Source organism: Anolis sagrei, chromosome 1 (genome assembly GCF_037176765.1).
Source record: "Anolis sagrei isolate rAnoSag1 chromosome 1, rAnoSag1.mat, whole genome shotgun sequence".
Taxonomy (NCBI): domain Eukaryota; kingdom Metazoa; phylum Chordata; class Lepidosauria; order Squamata; family Dactyloidae; genus Anolis; species Anolis sagrei.
In genome coordinates this window covers 45,974,831-45,995,746 of record NC_090021.1, presented here as the reverse complement: position 1 = coordinate 45,995,746, position 20,916 = coordinate 45,974,831, and the positions used below count along the sequence as shown (strand labels likewise).

The window sequence follows — 20,916 nt, the reverse complement described above, 5'->3', positions numbered from 1 at the left end:
ACCTCTAGTGATACTCTAGATTCTTTGCACATAAGCCTTCCACGTGTTACAATTTTTTTTGTATTTGTAGCTTTTGCAATTTTAATGTGCATTTTAGTATTTATTTATTTCAGACATTTATATCCCGTCCTATCTTGACCTCCACAGAGGGACTCAGGGCAGCTGACAACAAAAGCATAAATATATATCTTAGGTAAAAACAGTATAAAACATTATAAAAACATCATAAAAACAGTAAAACATTAGAACAATCGCCAGAATTAAATCGTCTTCCTACACACAGTCCATTCGAGTCCATCGGAGTCCATTAAACCATAGCTCTACCATCACATTGGTCTAGTCCGCAAAGGCCTGCTCCCACAGCCAGGATTTCACCTTTTTCCGGAAGGTCAGGAGGGAAGCAATGGATCTGATTTCACTTGGGAGGGAATTCCATAGCTGAGGGGCAACCACAGAGAAGGGCCTGTCTCTTGTCCCCACCAACCATGATTGCGATGGTGGGGGGACAGCGAGCAGGGCCTCCCCAGACTATCTTAAGGTCCTAGGTGGTTCATAGCAGGAGATACATTCAGACAGGTAAACTGAGTCAGAACCATTAAGGGCTTTATAGGCCAATGCCAGCACTTTGAATTGTGCTCGGAAGCTAATTTTAGTAGTATATGTTGCTCTGTGACTTCAGGTCAACTCCGACTTACCAGAGCTCTGCCATAGGATTTCATGTCAAGATTTGTTGAAAGGTAAACTGTCTTTGCTTTGAGGAAATACAAATATTTGGATTGAAAACCTGGAGCAGATGAAGTGTTCCACTGACATGGGATTCACTAGCCACTACTGATTGGATGACCATCTTGCACTAGTATAGGATGCTCTTGATGGGTTGATGTGCAGTGAGTTCAATATAGAAGGGCTAGAAAGAGCTGGCATTATAGTTGGAGTGCCAGCCTGTCCCTGTTGAAGGTATAGGAACAATATGCCCACTGAACCATGATTCTCACAGGGCAACTCAGTTTGATCTCTTCCATAGTTTTTATGTGGAAAAAAAGGAGAGAATCATGTATGCCTTCTTAATCTCCTTGGAGGAAAAGCAGAGTATACATTCATGCACGTATCCATAAGCTTGCAGGCTTATTTATACTAAGATAACCTATGGAAAAAAACAAGAGAAGCCACTGTTCCAAGAATCCTAGCCAGGAGGGGAAAATCCATGGTTGTCTTTAAGGATGGTATTAAAAACAACAGCTCAAGTCCAGACAGCACCAGATGTTCGCACTCACAGGTGCATTCAAAGTAGTAAAAAAAAAAAGTATTCTAGGCTTCCTTTCTAAAGAGCTAGAATTCTCAAGTGAGAAATCTTCTTTCTGATTTGATTCCCAGACTTTGCAAATGATAATGGTATTTTGATCCAGTGGAGAGGGACTTGTGGAGGAAGTTCATGGGGTCGGTGTAAGTCAAAGTCAACATGGGCAGTTAGGAACAGCGGAAACAAGTAGAAAAAAATACTTAAAAGAGCCAGCGTTCATAATAGCTTTTGAAAAAAATAAGTAGAAACAATGCACATATATAACTTTTGTTGTTATTTACCATCAAATTGGCTGAAATTCATGGTGACCCTATGAATGTAAGACTTTTACCATCCCTTAAAATATTTAGAGTAGAACGGCCTGACAATGCAATTTTATATACTGTATTTTGGAGCCTCTGGTGACACAGTGAGCTGCTGAACTTGCTGCTCTGAAGGTCGCCGGTTCAAATCCAGGAGCAGGGTAAGCTCCTGCTGTTAGTCCCAGCTTCTGCCAACCTAGAAATTTGAAAACATGCAAATGTGAGTAGATCAATAGATACCACTCCAGCGGGAAGGTAACGGCGCTCCATGCAATCATACCAGCCACATGACCTTGGTGGTGTCTACGGAAAACGCTGGCTCTTCAGCTTAGAAACAGAGATGAGTACCAATCCCCAGAGTTGGACGTGACTGGACTTAACGTCAAGGGAAAACCTTTATCTTTATCCATATTGTATTTTATGTCTTTGGGTTAGCCACAATGGGTAGTCATGAGCTGCCTGCTATTTGAAATTGTCATATTGTTAACTGAAAATCACAGAAGCTACGGTATGTGTGTATGAGAGAGGATTTATTACTGTGTGCCTTCAAGACATGCTCCGCTTATGTTGACTATAAGGCAAATTTGCCATGAGTTTTTCTTGGAAAGATTTGTGCAGACAGGGTATTCTTTTGCTAAAAACCTGTCAGTGAGTTATGGCTGAATGAGGACTTGAACCTCATTTCAGAGTCATAAACCAATGTAATTACTATACCTTGTTATCTCATATCAATATTGTTCCATTAGTTTCAGCTTTAGTAATGGGGGGAGGGGTGATATTAATATCAAGGAAAACCTTAAAATAGTAGAGAGAGAAACTATTCAAGATATCTCATCATAGGTCTTCTGTGTCTGACCCATCTCTAGTGAAAAAGCACTGGGTTATGCATATAAGATCATCTCACTTATTATAGCTATTTTTAGAAAGAGAGCTCTTCATACTAAGAATCCCAGTTTGGGTCATTCTACTTTTTAAAATGATCAATAATGGGGTTTTCTATAAAAAAAAACACAGCAAGAGGGGTTAGAAAACAGTTGTCTTACAAATGGATACAGCCCAAAAAACTCACAGCAACCCACAGATGGCAACATAATTTGCAACTTGAAGATCATTTACTGAATAAGGCAGTGGGAAGGGTGAGGTAAAAAGATCTGGAACCACTCCAAATCTTTTGCAAGATATGTTTGAGAAACCCTATCATGTTGTTACAAAATTGTACATCGTGGTTTTACTGATACTGAAGACAGTACCATCAGTGTGATGATTAGACAAGAGAACAGAGATAGGACTACTTAGTGATTGCTTGTTAGTGGACAATTGCAACACAATACATTTGTGCAAACCCTAATGTGGAGCTCACACTCATCCCCACATTGATGGGATTGTTAAAGTACGTGTCAGTTTGCTGTTTTTCAGGAGTGATTATATGGAGAAAGTTTATCTGAACCCTTTCATGACAGTCCACATAAATGGAAACTGAATCCTCACATGAGATGTGTTAACAAGGGCCCCATTGTCTAACTCCATTTTCTCTACTCTTTATTTTCTTTCTCAAGATCACTGTGTCTTCAATAAATAGTTACACTGATAACCAAGTTTTCTGATAGTCTACAATTGTTTCTTTACTTTTTCTTTGAGCTGCTGATTCAGAACCAAGGGTTTATTTTCTTCAACAAGTTATTTTCTGCTACAGGGATAGCTGATGACTGTGATCTAGCCTCAGTAAAGATATATTGTATCCTCCCCACTAATCCTTATGACAATTTGCTGTGATCTGGGAGTTGTAGTCCCATCCAGTTTGCATGCATCAAACTACAGAAAACTGGCACAGTAAAAAGTAACAGGACAATCCTATATGACTATGTGTGTCTGTTTAAGTGGGGACAGTGGTGGAAATCACAGAGTAGCTGTGGGGTTGCTAGTGGAGCCATCAGGCTCTGTTATCTCCTGCAGCTTATAGTCTCCCTTCCCACAACATTTCCCCATCCTTTCCCACTTCTTTGGCTCTTCTTCTGTTCTTCTGAGTTCCACTGCCACTACACTGACGGCATGGAGGTCCATGGTGTCCCGCCAGAAGTATCCCTGTGTCATATGATAGATTCTGGGGTACTCCATTCATCAGATGAGAGAAATTGGGAGAAGACACTCATTCTCTGCCTCTGATAAGGTCAGAAATGTATTCACCTGCTGCTGGGACCGTAGAGGTTGTGCTTGCTCTGTCCTGGGATCCATTGCACCCATGGTGAGGATTGTCCTGCCTCTTTCCAGGACAATTCATAACAAAGTAATAAGGGATAGCTTCTGTTTCCTTCCCAATACAAATAATTTAGGAGCACACCAAAAACAGATTAAAATTTTAATATCACATTTTCTCCCAAATGTTTGCCTTCTAGCTCAGTCTTTGGTTTTGGTCAAAAGAGAGTGCACAACGCATGCCTGATTGTCACAGGGTTTAAAAATAGTTTCATTTAGTAGGCTAGGGTTACAATATGTTATTAGATTCTTACCTGTAAATAGGAAAAGATGGTACTTACCTGACAACTTGTACCAAAAAACTTGAGAATACCTATGGATTTCATTCATGCTTCTTACTTGTTTTCTACTACAGATAAAGTTGAGGGATCACGTAAAATATTTGCATAAAGAAACCAGAAGTTTAATTTCTGACATGCCTTTTCCAAGATCTGCCTCTGACCACCTTGATCTTAAGCATAATTCTCATCTCAGTGTGACCATGAGAAGACTAAGATTACAGATGCTCTTACTTTATAGAAACTTTATATTAGGATTGCTGTGACCTCACAACCTCTGAGGATGCCTGCCATAGATACAGGTGAAACATCAGGAGGGAATGCTTCTGGAACATTGTCATATAGCCCAAAAAACTTACAGCAATCCAGTGATTCTGGCTATGAAAGCTTTCGACAATACTTTAGATTAGGATATTTTTCCCCATTAGGATCACATAGGAATTTATAACATTATGTGAGACCAATAATCCAAAAAGTTTATATATTTTTAATTGGACTGGCAATATTGCTAAGGTCCTAGACATTTGTTCCTTTCCCAAAGACTTTTCCAAACTTTGAAGTGGAGCAACATCTTTTCATGTTAAATAGTTGCAAACCAATTAAAAGAATGAGCTGCTATTTCTTTTGTGTGTGAATTCTGTTCCGCAAAGTGATCTAATGCTTTTTCTTGTCTTTAAAAAACTGAAGAAAAAATAATGTAAATGTACGAACATCCTCAATCATTAGCTGTTTGATTTTACACATAATTTTAATTTAGTTCACAGCTTGTTGAATGGATAAAAAAAATCATTCCAACATAGTCTATACAAAGGTATTGATCAAAATCCTGTTTTCAGTTGAAATCCTTAAAAATCTAAAAATCTAAATGTTCTGAGAGCAGTTTGGTTACTTTTAACTAACAAACTATGTTCCCTTGACTCTCTATGCTTCCACCACACATTAATTTCATTTCACAGGGTTTACGAATTTGCTGAAACTCCCCCTGCTTTCTTTTATCCCACATTTTCTAGTCTTGGTTCCATTTAATGCTCTTTGTCCAGTTGGCGAATTTAGCTTGATTTGTTGTGTGCCTTCCAATAGTTTCTGACCCACGGTGACACTAAAGTGAGCCTATCACAGGGTTCTCTTGTCAAGATTTGGTCAAAGACATATCTACCACACATTTTTGTTATTTTTCACATCTAAGCTTGTGGGGTATTTCTTTGCTATTGCTACGAATTCATAGCTACAGTTCTCTTTTTCTGACAGTATCATTGCTCATACCTGTTGTAAGTAATTCATACAAGACCATTTGCCATGAATTGAAGGGGCAGACTGCCTAGTCATGGGTTGCTACTAATACTGTCAAGTATGTATGATGTAATACTGCAAGTCGTCATATGTATATTTCTAGAAGAATGAATGACAGAAGTTATATATCCTTTGACATAAAATGATAAGATTACCACTTGTAGGGGGGCATAGTTTTTTTTTACAGACGTGAATGCAAGCGATGACACAATGCCAAGAGTATTTGCTTATGACAGTAGATCACTGGCATTGTATCCACTCTACATCTATAAATAACTTCTGGATCCATATCTCTTGTAGTGATTCATGGCCTATTACCACTTCTAATCATATTATTATTTGTCAGGAGGAGCAATGTCTCTGATTATTTACTCTTCTAGATACACACACACCACCATTTGCAATATTGCAATGGCTATATATTTTCTTACAAGCGGACAGTCAAGGGTGTGGCAAATCTGACCATTCTGTTGGTCCTCCACAATAAAAGGCCTTCCTGTGTAGAGATTGGTGTTGCCAAATTTGAAGTGCATAACTATTCCATCTTATGCTATATATGATTCAAGAGAGTGGAGGAAGTAATAATTATAGGCGATTAAGCAAATTATTACCCAGAAAGATACAAATCAAAATTCACCAAAGACCTAATTTGTGATCCTATAAAACTTCACCTGGGAATAAGGTCCATCTAAAAGCAGTGAGATTTACTTCTCAGAAAACAGACTGTTTATTGTATCTGGAACTGTTTCAGCCGAAGTATGACTCATAAATATATAAATAAACCAATAAATACATAGAACTGCATTGCAAGCTTCAGCTGATGGAGATACATGTGTTTAATCATGTCTGAAACCTGGAAGACTGGCAGCTGTCTAGACAAACATGTTTCTTGATACAGTACAATTCTAACACAAATACAGACTGCCTTAAAGGGATGTCTTTCTTAAGTTAGTGGAGGACTCTGTGGACTGTCTGAGCATTAATACGAAATGATCTTGAGTGGCTAAGTTTGGAAATATGAGACATAATGTTATTATTGAGTGAGTGAAATCTAATTGCAGTATTGTATTTAAGAACATTTTTTTAAAAAAAAATCTTCTCCTTATCTTTAGAGTTGCAAGTAAGTTTAACTATGGAACTGATACTCCTATAACTGGAGGGAGGAGGAGTTTTTCTTAAATGACTTTTCTAACTTTTCTGATGAGGAGGGAAGGTCACTATCTTGGATTTTAAAATTGCCTTTTGTTTTTCAACATGTTGTTGAGGACAGAACTCACCCCCCCCCGGCCCGGCCGACCCAGTCTTGTGATGCACTTTTGCCTCAACTCCTGACCCGGGAAGTCCAGTCAGCTATCTTCCTGGGCTTCATCTTCATGAAACTGGATTCAATCACCAATGAATCCTCAGGCCAGTCTATCTATACTGTTCCCACAGACCCCTGACTGGACAGATTACAACAGGATCAATTTGCTGGGCCGCCTGTCCTTAGTCCCAGTCACAAGGACATGACAATCCAGTATGACAGGGGGTCATGTCCTGTTGTCACACAATGACATTTCTCTTTCCCTAGGATCTTGCAACTTAATCCTATCAGGATGGACAATATTTCTGCTTTGGACTCTTTGGACACTGCACCCATTCTCCGGGGACTCAGATTGCAATCATCTTGACAATAAAGACTCATGGGCCCTGATGGCCCCCTTTGACCCTTGGCCAGACCTGATAATTTATTCGAACTCATTTCAGCACCATTGTCTTCTGGACCTGCTAGTCCCTCATCAGCCATTGGAGAGCAGGAATCTGCATCAAGAGTGGGGAACACTCTTCTATTGGCCGGCGAGTGCTGCAATCCCGCCTCTTCAGGAAACCCTTCTTGACATCATCAAAGGCCAGCCAATCACAGCAAAGCCAGGTCCAGCTGGGCAGGAGCAGGACTTTCAAAGTGTTACAGTGCATAAAACTGTTTGTTTTGCAATATATGGTATCTCAGCTTAGTTTGGCGAATAACTGCGGACTGGCATCACTTCAGCTGACTTAATAAACTACCTCGGTGGCTTCTTTTTCAACTCGGTGAGCTGTATTTGGGAACACTGGGCTTCTTTGCTCACTAGGCGCATGGACCTACAGGGTGGCCTGTCACCGGTACCAGTATCGGGTCTCAGCATCTGCGCTTCAGGTTCTGCTATCCATGGCTCAGATCTCACTATCCACTGAAATTTTAAAGTGCTCTATTTCAAACATGCCTAATTTGATCTGATTTTAAAAGATCTGACACAGGAGCAGGAAATTTTGTTAATGGCTATATGCACATTTAAAAATAATACTGGTATGAAAAATAATATTGTTTCTGACTTATGGAGATCCTAATGCATTTTGAGACTAAGAATGTTTACATTTCAGTGGTCAAGCAAGGAGTTGAACCCTGGCCTCCAGAATTATAATCCAGTGCTGAGACCACTGCATCAAAATAAGCCAGTTCAGATTTCAGTATTTTTTTTCTTACATTGGGCAGTTACCTATCAGCTGAATTAGAAATAATTTTAATCAGGGTACACGCTATGATAACAAAACTGATACAGCAGAATTGAGATTGCAGCTCAATTTTTTGTTTACATGTTTTTCTGAAGGGTGTTAGCAGTTTCAGGCCCTAGTATCACTTCCTCCATTTGGAAAACACCTTTCAGGAATAAGTAGATAATCACTGCTCCTCCCACATTTCGAATACTTAGAAGAATTCTTCCATCCACGTCACATCCCAGCTTTAGCAACTGCTATATTTCGAAAAGACCTCCATATCCTGTGGAAGTTTGGGTTCACATTCTCCTCCTCTTTATTTGTTTTAGGCAGCTAACAATAAAATCGGTTAAATCTATTTGAAATTTAAGAAATGAAATTATTGAGACAATCTATTGAATAACACTATACAACATGATGAAGCCCTGGTGGCACAGTGGGTTAAACTGCTGAGCTGCTGAACTTGCTGACCAAAAGGTCAGCGGTTTGAATCCGGGGAGTGGTGTGAGTTCCCACTGTCAGCCCCAGTTTCTGCCAACCTAGCAGTTTGAAAACATGCAAATGTGAGTAGATCAAGAGGTTCTGTTTCTGCTGGAAGTTAACGGTGCTCCATGCAGTTATGCTGGGCACATGACCTTGGAGGTGTCTATGGACAACGCTGGTTCTTTCGCTTAGAAATTGAGATGAACACCAACCCTCAGAGTCAGACATGACTAGACTTAATGTCAGTGGGAAACCTTTACCTTTATCTATGCAACACCATTTTTGTCTTGGGTTATACATGTCATTTTCCAATTGGTTCTATTATGAAAAAATAGAAAAGGTTTATTAAACGGCAAAAACTTTGTTTTTGCGGGACATCCTGCAGAACATTTTGCTGTAGTTTTTCAATGAAAATCTCATACATTATACAATTAATGGAGTCCGACATTTAAACTGCCATTGTTCAGTGCTACAGAATCCTGGGACTTGTAGGTTGGTGGGGTGCAGGACTCTTTGGCAGAAAATGACTTGTATAACCACAACCCGCATGATTTGAGAGCATTGAACCATGACAGGTAAAGTGATGTCAAATTGCATTCATTCCAAAATATAGAGGTGCTCACTTGCTGGAACTCTAAAGGTAACTGATATGCAACAAAATAAATTCAATAATGGTGATAGAGGAGGAGAGGCTTCCAAGATAAGCGGAAACAGAATGGATCCCAATTTGAGTCTGGTATGTTTACAGTCATTTGTTTATTACCTAGATTTTCAAAGGGATAAAGAATATTAGTGTGAGCTCATTCAGGAAGGAGTTCAAATATCTGCCAGGACAACTATGGACACAAAGAATGCCCATCCCACACAAAAGCAATGACCTCTTCTTTGAACCATCTTTAGGAAATAATATTTCCTTATACACCCAGAAACTGACTCAGTTATTGCAAACGTGATGCTATAAACTTGTGGACTCATTCGTATTGAAAAGGTTCTGCTTTCACTAGCCACATTTGGAAAACAAATAATACAATAAATAGATGATTATGTACTGTTAGATTTCCTAGATAAATGCTTCTAAGATTCATGCTTCTAAGTTAATTCATGATCAAACTTGGTCAGAGTCATGAAACAAGAATATCGGACTCTCTTGAATCCAATTAGCCAAGCATTTGTTTTCATTTTAAGAAGTTGACCCATCTCTGAAGTTCAGCCTGATAGGAGCCGCAATGGTGCAATGGGTTAAATCCTTGTGCCAGCTGAACTGTTGACCTGAAGGTCAGGAGTTTGAATCTGTGAGACAAGGTGAGCTCCCATCTGTCAGTTCTAGCTTCACATGTGGGGACATGAGAGAAGCCTCCCACAGGATGGTAAAACACCTGGGCATCCCCTGGGCAATATCCCTGCAGACAGCTAATTCTCTCATATCAGAAGTGACTTGCAGTTTCTCAAGTTGTTTCCAACATGAAAAAAAAAGTCTAGCAGGGGTTTTTTTGTGCAACATTAACCATAGATGGCCCAGTCTGTGAAGGCTGCTGTAGTTGCACAACTGGAAGAAAGCAGCAAATTGTGAAAATATACTTTCGCAATTTGCTGCTTCACAAAACTAGGATATCCCATTTAAACTTAATCAGGAAGTCAGTTAAATAGAACCAGTTAGCTATAGAGTGCCTGAACAAGCACCCTTGAAACTGGTTGGAGGCTAGTACTATGGCCTCCAACCAGTTTCAAGTGGATCTGAATACAGGGGAAAAAAAATAATTTCCTCATACAAAGGGATGAGCTAATGGGCATTGGCATTTCCATTAGGGATCAGCTGTATACCAAGGTAGGGCACAGCAACTGGAAAAAGGGTGCAGAAAGCTATGAGAATATGGTGATTTCCTTTCTGGGGTGGGGAGGGGAACGTCTTTACCTTCTAGATCAAGCCATGTTCATTCTTTTTTTTAGTAATAGAAGTTTATTCATCAAGAGTCTGAAGAGATTACATAGACCTTCTTTTCATGGGTGTCTTTCAATAGTCTTTTGTTGCAAAGCACATCAATCAAATAATGCATGTTTAGGGCACATTGTGTTGCAAATCATGTTCGAAGACAAGTGGAAACCATTTATGTATTCATGCTTCAGCTTTACAAAAATGGGTGCCTACTACAGTTTAGTGCCAAAATATAACTTTTGTGAAGGGAAAGCTATGAATTATTTTGCCTCTCCACAGACTTCATTTGTTGGTCATCTCACCCAGGGAGTTGAAAGGTAATGGAATCTGACATGTCTAAACTATTTTGAAAAGTGATACCACCTTTAACTCAATAACAAGGTGATTCTAGGGTTGTCATAGGTCAGAAATGACTTAAAATACAACAAAGCAATTTTTTTGCATTTCTATGTATGCATTGTGTTTGACAGTGCCAGCCATTTCCAGGAAAGACATATCCTTAAGGAAAAGGCTTATGAACAAGTCAACAGCCATGTTTAGGTGTGTGTAACTGGCCTGGCAGAAGTGCAGATGTGTAACTGGTCTGGCAATCTACTAAATGGTGTAAACTGTGGTGTAGGGAGAAAAGTGAGGATGAGGTGTCCTGAAAACATGTGGGAGGATCCAGTCCTTGATCCAAATCCTAATATTGACCATTTAATGACGGCTAGTATACATACTCATAGGAAGCAACAAGCCTTCAAACCACCACAGAGGGAATTAAAAGCTACACTCCCACCATCATCCTTGATGTACAGTGCAATTGCTTCTTTGTTGAAAAACCACATCTGCATATAATTGTGCCCACAAGCTAAGGTCATAACTAAATGGAATATGCCGTCTTAAGAGTGTGATGTTTTTCTTATTTGGAAATATTTAAACAGAGGCTGGAATGGTCATTGGTCAAGAGTGCTGTCCTGAATTGGGTTGAATGGCCCTGATGGTCTCTTTCAACTTGAGGATAAGTGATGAAGAAAGCCAACTGCTTCATTCTGGTGGCACACAGTAGTTGTGGTCATGAATTTAGGGTTGAATCTTGACCTCGCCTCGTGAAGTCCTCCATGCAAAAACTGAAAACACACTGCTTCTGCTCAAAGATGGAGGCCCAGAGTTTGCATTTTGCACCAAAAGTGAATAGTGGGTTTGGCCTGATGTTTTCAACAAACTGGTTTAAGGACCGCCCCCCCCCCCCCACATTCTTAAATTGGTCCCCTGGTGACACAGCGGGTTAAACTGCTGAGCTGCTGAACTTGCTGACCGAAAGGTTGGTGGTTCAAATCCGGGGAGCGGGGTGAGCTCCCACTGTTAGACCCAACTTCTGCCAAACTAGCAGTTCGAAAACATGCAAATGTGAGTAGATCAATAGGTACCGTTTATGCGGGAAGGTAACAACGCTCCATGCAGTCATGCTGGCCACATGACCTAGGAGGTGTCTATGGACAATGCCAACTCTTTGGCTTAGAAATGGAGATGAGCACCAACCCCCAGGGTCGGACATGACTAGACTCAATGTCACTTTACCTTTATGTCCTTAAATGCACAAGCCACGAGGGTCAGTCCAATATTTCCTTTATATATTTCAATTCCCACAAAGAAAAATAATGCTGCTGCTTCTTTTTTAGGTTTACTTTTTATTGAAAAAAAATGTTAAAATAAATTACATTGTACAAAGTTTAATATTTACATACAGTGATTCCAGTGAAACAATCAGGAAACAAAAGAACAGATCAAAACAAAACATATTTGTTCATGTGATGGAGTGACAAAGGCAAGATTGTAGGGACTCTACATACTTCAAGGAACATGTGAACAATAAGGCCCCTCTTCTAAAAATTTAGTGCAGCTTAGAGGGCATGAAAACAGGGCAAACTGTTACATAACTTTTAAGGCCAGGCAGCTATAGCTGTTGTGCTTTCCTTTTCACAAAAGATGCTAAGAGTATTTTTGCCTGTACCATTGCACTAAATTATATGGATGACTCAGGCCACATTCAGAATAGCAAGACACCAGTATGTGATGTTTTGATCTTATGTTTTGGTACACCCACCATCAGCAAAGCAATGGAGTTGATCATGCCTTTACAGTGAAAAAAGACTTTTCAAAATGTTGTTTAATAGATTCAGACTGCTGTATTGTATTCATGGCTCTTAGTGGCCGGCTTTAAAAGAAAAGCTGGAATGATATGCTGCATTTACATCAACTTATAACAGAACTGCATTGTCTCTGGCTCAGTTCTGTACCGAATGTAAATGGAAACCTGGCAGCAAGATAACATGTGGATAGTGAGATATTTCTATGTTTCAGAGATCAAACCTCTACCAGTTCAACATGTTACTGTGAGACTGTTAAATAGACAATCTCAGCTCCTGGAGTGGTCTCGTGTTTGGCTAAATCCAATCATGGGAAAATTACATACTCTGTTGAATAACAGAAAGGAAGCTACTTGAATCTTTGGGTCCATATTTGGAGCTATATCCTCCCCTATTTACAGGATACTAGGTTGCTCTGATTTAACTAATAGTAGTTGGGCTGATGGATGGGAGGTTGGGGGGGGGGGGGGTGAGCAGGGAGAGGGAAAGCAGCACTGCTTGGGTTTCTTAGTCTACATCTTAGTTGAGACTGATGGAAAGTCTGGTATTTTTGAAAGGTAGCAGCCATCATTTTAAAGTTTAAATCCCTTCTGTAAGTACCTAAATTATACACACAAACACAGACAAGATATGGTTACTCCATTAAATCCTAACCTTTTAATCCAAAACCAAACTGGTAAAAAACTTTACATTTCAATTGTTTCACATTGTGCATATCTTTCAAAAGACAGATGTGAAATCAAATCAGTTAAATCACTTCAAATAGTCCTCTCCAAGAATTAAGGATTGTGATATCCTATCTAAAGGCCAGAAGTTGACTTAGACTAAAGCCTGAGTCTCCCCTTAAGACAAGGAAGACATTATTTCTGATCAGCATAGTGCTAAGGCAGATCAGTTCTCTGATAAACCCATATTGTGTCTCCTTTTTAATGAAGTGAGCAGGCCACTTTTAATTAAAAATACAACTGATATTTCAGCCATTTACAGTCACGTAATATAACTAGTTCAAAATTAAGGTGATCAGTGATCCGATGCTTGTAGCACATCTTTACTGATATGACTTGGAGTTTTTTCAAAGGACAGGGTAAAACAATGAAGCCAAACAACTTCATGGGTTGTGCTTACATATATCAAATTTGGCCTTAGTTAACCTTTAGAAATGTTTAAGTTTCTAATACGTAGGAAGATACACCCGAAGTCTGATGTGTAAAAAATAGCACCAAACTGAATTGCCATATCAACTACCCTCATACGTAAATGCAAAAGAGAGTCTTTAGTAGGAAAGGGCCTCAACTTCAAGTTTGAATCACTTTTTGCCTGCTTCCCTTTGCAGTTCTTCACATGGACCATACAATGTAACAATCACATCGAAAAGAAGCAACATTGTAAAATAATAATCACACATACACTCTTTCTGTTCTGTATTGTGTTTGAAACATTCAAGGAATTAAACATTCATTATGTACACCATTCTGTACTTCATTTTTAGTGCAGATAGAAATGTTTTAAACCATTCATTCATGGAAGACACACTACAATGGAATGCCAGCTTTATAGAATGATGTTAACAAAAGCCATGTTTGTTTTTGCAACAAAAACAAGACTCTGCTCTGTTCCCAGTTGGTCCATCTGCCATGAAATATATCTTTCAGCTGTAGCATAAGAGTTGCTTTTTAGTTATAGTTATAACTGACGTGACAGCAAGATATCAATTTTGAGTTCAAATTATACAATGTCAATTTTGATGTCAAAAGTTGTCTTACAGAAGGAAAAAATGAGTCAAGAACCAGTTTTGCTCTTTATATATATATAACAGGCACCAAGAACAAGGCACCTTTAGGACTAGAACTTGGCCATGGCTAAAATCATACAACATATTATGTATAATAGTGGGAAATCCAGTGGAATAACTTCACATCTAGAAAGTTACAACAGAACTGTTTGACTGCTTTTTAATTGGATTTCATTGTAACCTTATGGGCACATACAGTGCAAATTTCCTGTAGAAATGAATGGAGACCACCTTTTGTAGTAAATGTCTTCAAGCTACTGTATTCTTCCAAGAAGAGTTTCTAAGAGGAGTGTATAGATTTTTACAGCTATTTTAATGATGGGAACAGTGTACTATCACTTCAATCACTCATTACTTCCACCACTCATTAATACAAACAGTTCTGTATTTCCCTAATCATTCAAGATTAGTATTGCAAAATTCCACATAGCCTTTTATACAATGTTAGATTCAGAAATCACCCCATTCCCAAGGCTTTTAGCACTTATAGCAGTGGATCTCAACCTATGGGTCCCCAGGCATTTTGGCCTATAACTCCCAGAAATCCCAGCCAGTTTACCAGCTGTTAGGATTTCTGGGAGTTGAAGGCCAAAACATCTGGGGACCCACAGGTTGAGAACCACCGACTTATAGGGTCTTTCAATTCTGGACTGAAACCACAGAAAGAACAACATACAATTAAAAATGAACATTGGAGTGACTTACAACTGGATCCCCAAACAATGGTTAAACTTAATACTCTTAACACCTTGCTTTTCACAATTCTGCTACAATAGCTTTAAAGGCACAGGTAATTTCTTTTTAGGAAAAAAGCAACCACAAAGTCAATTGGTCTTTTTGCCAGTGCAACTCTAAGTAACTGCTGAAGCCCCTTGCCATCATGGCTGTATTCTGATGTAGTTCTCATACCTTTGCCTTCATGTCTATGTGGCAGTTCAGCAAAACAAGCTGAAGTTCTCAGTTTATTTAGAAAACAGTTAAAATACCAACATTAGAAAAACCAGTTAAAATGCCTACATGAAAATATTTGTGCCATAACAAATATTACTTATTCAAAGTACCAACAGGAGTGGCAAATGGCAAACTTTTCTACAAGCAGAGCCACTGACTATAACAAAGAACAAAGCAGCTCTAAGATCCTTTAGATGGAAATTAAGATAGTCATGCTGTTTTGCTATTTTAAATTACAGTGTCATTTAAAAAGAACATCACTTCATTTAGAGACAACTGTGCATGAAATTTATTCAAGTATTTCCTCTAGAACATGGACAGTGGAAGGGCACTTACGACACACAACGCAAGTTTTGTTAGTGTCTTTTCTTCATTTTTAAACCAGTCTTCTAAAAACCATTTTGCACCCTTCTATGTTACAGAATCTTAGATGTGCTTTTCACAATCACCAGGAGGGATAAGTCACAAGTGCAATGCCTCCATAGCATCATCCCTGTACTGCAAGTTTTTGTTCATGATACTTCCGCTCACAATAACATTGGGGTTAAAACAACTTGAGTAGATACTGTTCAAGTTCCCTAGACAACCTATCTCAACTTTGATCTTCAGGACACTTAATTCTTCCATCCCAAACCAATCAAGTTAACTCTAGCAACACTTTCTCTTCTGCACCTAGGCTTGATTTGAAACCGGTTTTTCAGGTATGAAGAATTAGTGCAGCAACCAACCATGTTATGTAATCAACTCAATCCAAAATGACTGCCATCTTTGAATCACTCTTTCCTAAGAAATGAAACAAATACTGAACAGGCCCAAGAATTCGAGTCTTTTCTTCCCAATTCCAAGAACCACCAACTCCCTAAAGTAACCCTCAGATTTTCAGAACTGTTCCTTCACAGTGAGTAAGCAAAACTGATTTTTTTTTTTTTTTAAAAAAGACATTTACTGATATCATCCAGGCAATGAATGTCTTCAGTTTCCATATGGAAGGCACTGGTGGAAAATGTCTTTTGTGATGCGCTATTGTTGTGCTCATCTGTTCAAACATTTTCTCAAAATCATTAAATGATTTTATTGGAACCATTAGCAAAATGTATCCCCTCACGTTCCCGTATTTGCAGCATTCACTGTGTTGTATTCATTCATTAACTGTTCATAAGGCACAGATACTTCTAACTCATTACTGGTAAAGGTAGATTCATCAGAGGATGAAAATTTCATTAGTTTTTGTGGACTCTCAGGTTCCTCTGTCATGTTATCATCCATAGATGACTTGGAAGTTTCTTCATCATCTGAAATGTCCTCCTCCTCCTCTTCTTCATTTACAAATGTTATATTGGCATTTTCAAAGATCAGAGGTCGGCAGTCCCTGGAATCCCATGCTTCTCCTTCTTCCTCACTTATCCGGTCCAACTGATTTACAAACACATTGCCTTCAACTGAGCCATCCCCACTACGTTTGTCAGTTAGATGCCTCATAACGTGATAGTTTGGGAGCCCAAAAGAAATCTCATCATAGTCAAACAATTTGTTCTTTGTGTACATCACTTTGAAGTCTTTGTTGGAATGCTGCAGGTTTGGCTTGCCTTGTTCAGCATTCAGGATTTTGTCACTACTTGATTTCAGTGCCTTCTTTCCAATCTGTTTTATGAGATCATTGTAAGTTTCTTCCTTCTTGGAAAGGAAGCTGAAAATGTTGATATCTTTAGGGTTAGATACTGGAAGGGATTTTTTGGTAGGAGGATGATTTTCAAAAGACTCCTTCCTTTTTTTCCTTCGTTTCTTGATAGCTTTATGAACCTCTACAAACATGCTGACTTTCCAGTTGACAAAGAGAGAAAGCCAAGCCAGACCCAGGTAGATCCACAGCTCTACAAAATATCTGTAGAGGGAATGGTAACTTATGTTTGGATTCACACCTAAAAGAAGAAAAAACATAAAACAGATTATAGAACTATGTTTGGATATGCATGTAAGCAAAACTATTTAAAAGTTGGGTTGCTGTAAGGTTTTTGAGCTGTATGGCTATGTTCCAGAAACATGGCTACACAGCCTGGAAAACTCACAGCAACCCAGTAATTCCAGCCATGAAAGCCTTCAACAACACATTTTAAAAGTTTAAAAGTTTATCAATTCAGCATTTTCATGTAGATCTGATAAGGTCATAAATCATGATTGAGGTCAGTCTTACAAAAGATTTTGGTGATGTTCTGTAAAATCTAATCTGTAGCACTTTTCATAATTCCAATAAGCAAATACTGAGGCAGGCATAGCATATTTAAATGCAGGTCTGAAGATCAGGTACAAGCCAGTACAAATTTTTTTAAAGGTATGCTAAGCATTGAGAATTCATTTATCACAGTGCGCTTACAGATACATTTTCAGATGCTGAACATCAAACAGAGAGATAACAATTTTTTTTAGAACTTTGAAAAAACAACTGAACTATTTGATTAAGTTACAAATGCTCTCTGTTAAATGATATGGTACTGGGCCACATTAATTACTGAAATAACATCAATTATTATTAACAATGTGAAGTAGAATCTAATTTGTCTCTATTCCTCCTTTCCATCACAGAGAGCAATATGTGAGGAAATAACAATTGCGGACTCTTCTAGCATGTCCTATTTATATTAAATAACATATCCATGTAATTGTTTTGTTTAGAACTGAAGAAAAACTTGCAGCAAAGTTCTAACCCTGGTAGCTGTAAAGATGAGAAAGTCCTCACTGACCTGCAACATAGTCTCCAAATCCAATGGTGGTAATGGTGATGAATGAGAAGTAAAGACCTTCAATATAATCCCAGCCTTCAGTTACCATAAAAACAAAAGGAGGAATGACTAGGTGAACCAGGACTCCCCAGATGATGAAAATAGCTGTGCATGTAATTTGTGCCTTTCTCTGTAATGAATGAAAGGGAGAGCAATAAGTCATACAGTATCTTTTAATGCAATTTCATAGGATATTTCTTTAGAAAATAGCACAACATGCAGCCTAGCTGAATGAAAGAAATGGGTAAAGTAGAGGTTTGATAGATTTGGCAGTTGCTAGCTATTTCGGGGGGGGGGGGGCTTTTCATACAATGCTGAAGAGTTCCTCATTTACCTGTACTTAGCATTAAATCAATTAGCATTCCTTGAGTAAATGTTACTATATTAGTTTTGCTTGATGAAAAATTTGAAATGCAATATCAACTCCACCAAATGTAACTGTAACTTCCTGACTGTGAGAGCTGTTCAGCAGTGGAACTCTCTGCCCTGGAGTGTGGTGGAGGCTCCTTCTTTGGAGGCTTTTAAACAGAGGCTGGATGGCCACCTGTCAGGGGTGCTTTGAATGCAATATTCCTGCTTCTTGGCAGAGGGTTGGACTGGATGGCCCATGAGGTCTCTTCCAACTCTATGATTCTATGATTTTATGATTTAGGCCAGTGATTGCCAACCAGTGGTCTGTAGACCACCAGTGGTCCTCAAGATTGAAAATATGGTCCGTGGCCTCACCTTACTACACCATTGCCTTGAAACCACATGGCAAAACCCTCTTCTAGCGCCGAAGTGACAGGGATGTCATGAGGGGAGAGGCTGACAACCCATGAAAGATTACTACTACCACATCAGATTTAGATTATTAAATATGGTTTTCTGTGGGCAAGCAGATGGTATATGTTCTGTATCACAAACTAGAGCTGATGTGGTTTAGCCAATGTGGTTTTCTGAATCAGCACCCCAAATAACCAAACCAAATCTAAAGTTGACCCAAAACTGATTTGTAACCTTTTTGGTACTAATGTTGGAGAGTGGTCCCTGGTCAAAGTGTCCCTGTTCAAGTGGCCCCTAGTCAAAAGAAAAGTATGGGAACCACTGCTTTAGGCTATTGGACCACCTTTAAAAATATGTTTCATATAAAATTATACTGTTAATAATTCAGATGTGTTTAAAAAAGGCCACTGAGTTACATTTCAAGTTCTGAAGAAGTTGCTTGGGGTTTAAAAGGTCACAGAGTCAATGCATCCTGTGTTATAACGGTTAAGCAAAAATGCATTACATACCAGGCTTACTCCTCTTTTTGTCAAGAACTGTCCCAGCCTTTTGGCACGTCCACCAAAAAACTTCCCCAAAGCACTGATCCATGTTAAACAAAGAGGAACACCAAAGAGTCCATAAAATATACAGAAAAGCCGTCCAGCTGAAGTTTTTGGAGCAACATTTCCATACCCTGAAAAAATGAGGACAGCATTGCGTTAAAAGCAAGCTACACTAATTTCAAATTAAAACCATTGCATAGATTATCCTATTTTATCCGAACTTGTTTAAACTTTGAAAATGACTTCATTTGATAGTTGTGTCAAGTTTGTGTAACATATAACAGTTCATCATAATATTACAGTAAACAGGAACACTTGGACACTTGTAACAGCAGGGTGACCAAGTCTAATGATTACACAACTGCAGCACTCATGACAGAATTCTGTATCTTAAATACTTCTACTTGAAAATTCAAGGCTAATTGAGTTTCAAGTCCTTGAAAATGTTTGGACAAATTCTTAGTGAAATATTTAGAAACCAACTTATAACTGTGTGCTTGTATGATGCTGAGATCTCCTGTTCCCACCACTTTCTTGTTGACTGCCTTCAAATAAATGATGCATGATAAACCTCCAGATCTTCAGCATCCCTGCTCAGGTTTTGCAGACTTATGGCTAGTGTTTTCCTGATTATTATTCATCTGGAATATGGACTTCTTCTTTTTACCTACTGCCCTCTACGTTGCCAACCATTATTGTCTTTTCTAGTGAATAATCTCTTCTCAAGATATGGCTAAAGTGTGACATCTTAGGGAAAATTCAGACTTGATTTGTCCCATTTATTGGCCTTTTCTGCTGTCTACAGTATCCATAGAACTCTTCTCCGGCACCACGTTTCAACTGCATTGATTTTCTCAGCTAGTGAAGGACAAACAAAACTAATGCCCTCTTAGTCTCTTGGTCTTTAGGAAGGATGATCCTGAAGATATCCTTTAAAAGTCCCTAGTGAGATGAGAGCCTGTAAATTAGCCAAAATATTTATGTTTAAGACTGTATTTGTTAAGCTGTTTTTAGGAGATGGTTCGTTTTTTCTTCAGAATGTTTCTAATGTCAGAAACAAGTGGAACATGGTGATTTATTTAGTTTAGCGGAAAGTTTCCATCTCCTCTGGTCAGTCTGTTTTCTAACACTGTGTGGGCTTGATCTCAGAACAAACAACAAATAATATTTCTGATATTTCCCTGTGTCTGACAGAGATATGTTTTGGGACAAGATGAATACTTCTTCAAAACACAAAGCAGCACAAAATGGCATCTGCTCTAAAGATGTTTCAGCACCATTCTCTCTCTCCTAGTGTGAATTTGTGACATTCAAAAGAAAAAGAGAATGCACCGTTTTTGTACAGTAGTACTTCTGTCACACTCCAAGAGAAAACAGTTTTTTGCTGTAATAGTTTTTAAAAAGTATCATCATAAAACTCCTGCAAATTGTTGTTCATAACAATGAGTCTCAGGGAACAAAACTTCTACACTTTGAGCTCTAAATGTAATATTCACAATCCAAGAAGAGAATTGAGATCAAAGCCCAGTTAGCAGAGCTCTCAAATTGATCTCATGGCCTGAATAAGCGGCCATAAAAGTCTGAACATTCTCAATTAGCCACAG

General features: G+C 38.7%; 1 protein-coding gene across 1 annotated transcript in view; it reads right to left on the bottom strand.

The window, feature by feature from the left end:
• Positions 1–12,003: 12,003 nt before the first annotated feature.
• KCNK5 (potassium two pore domain channel subfamily K member 5) overlaps positions 12,004–20,916 on the bottom strand; it is a 37,562-nt gene continuing 28,649 nt past the window's right edge. The window contains exons 4-6 of the mRNA XM_060754086.2: positions 19,277–19,443; positions 17,964–18,132; positions 12,004–17,144 (exon numbers count right to left, since the gene is read on the bottom strand). Of these exons, the coding sequence (XP_060610069.1) occupies positions 16,327–17,144; positions 17,964–18,132; positions 19,277–19,443 (1,154 nt within the window). The 3' untranslated portion in view covers positions 12,004–16,326. The remainder of the gene's footprint in view (positions 17,145–17,963; positions 18,133–19,276; positions 19,444–20,916) is intronic.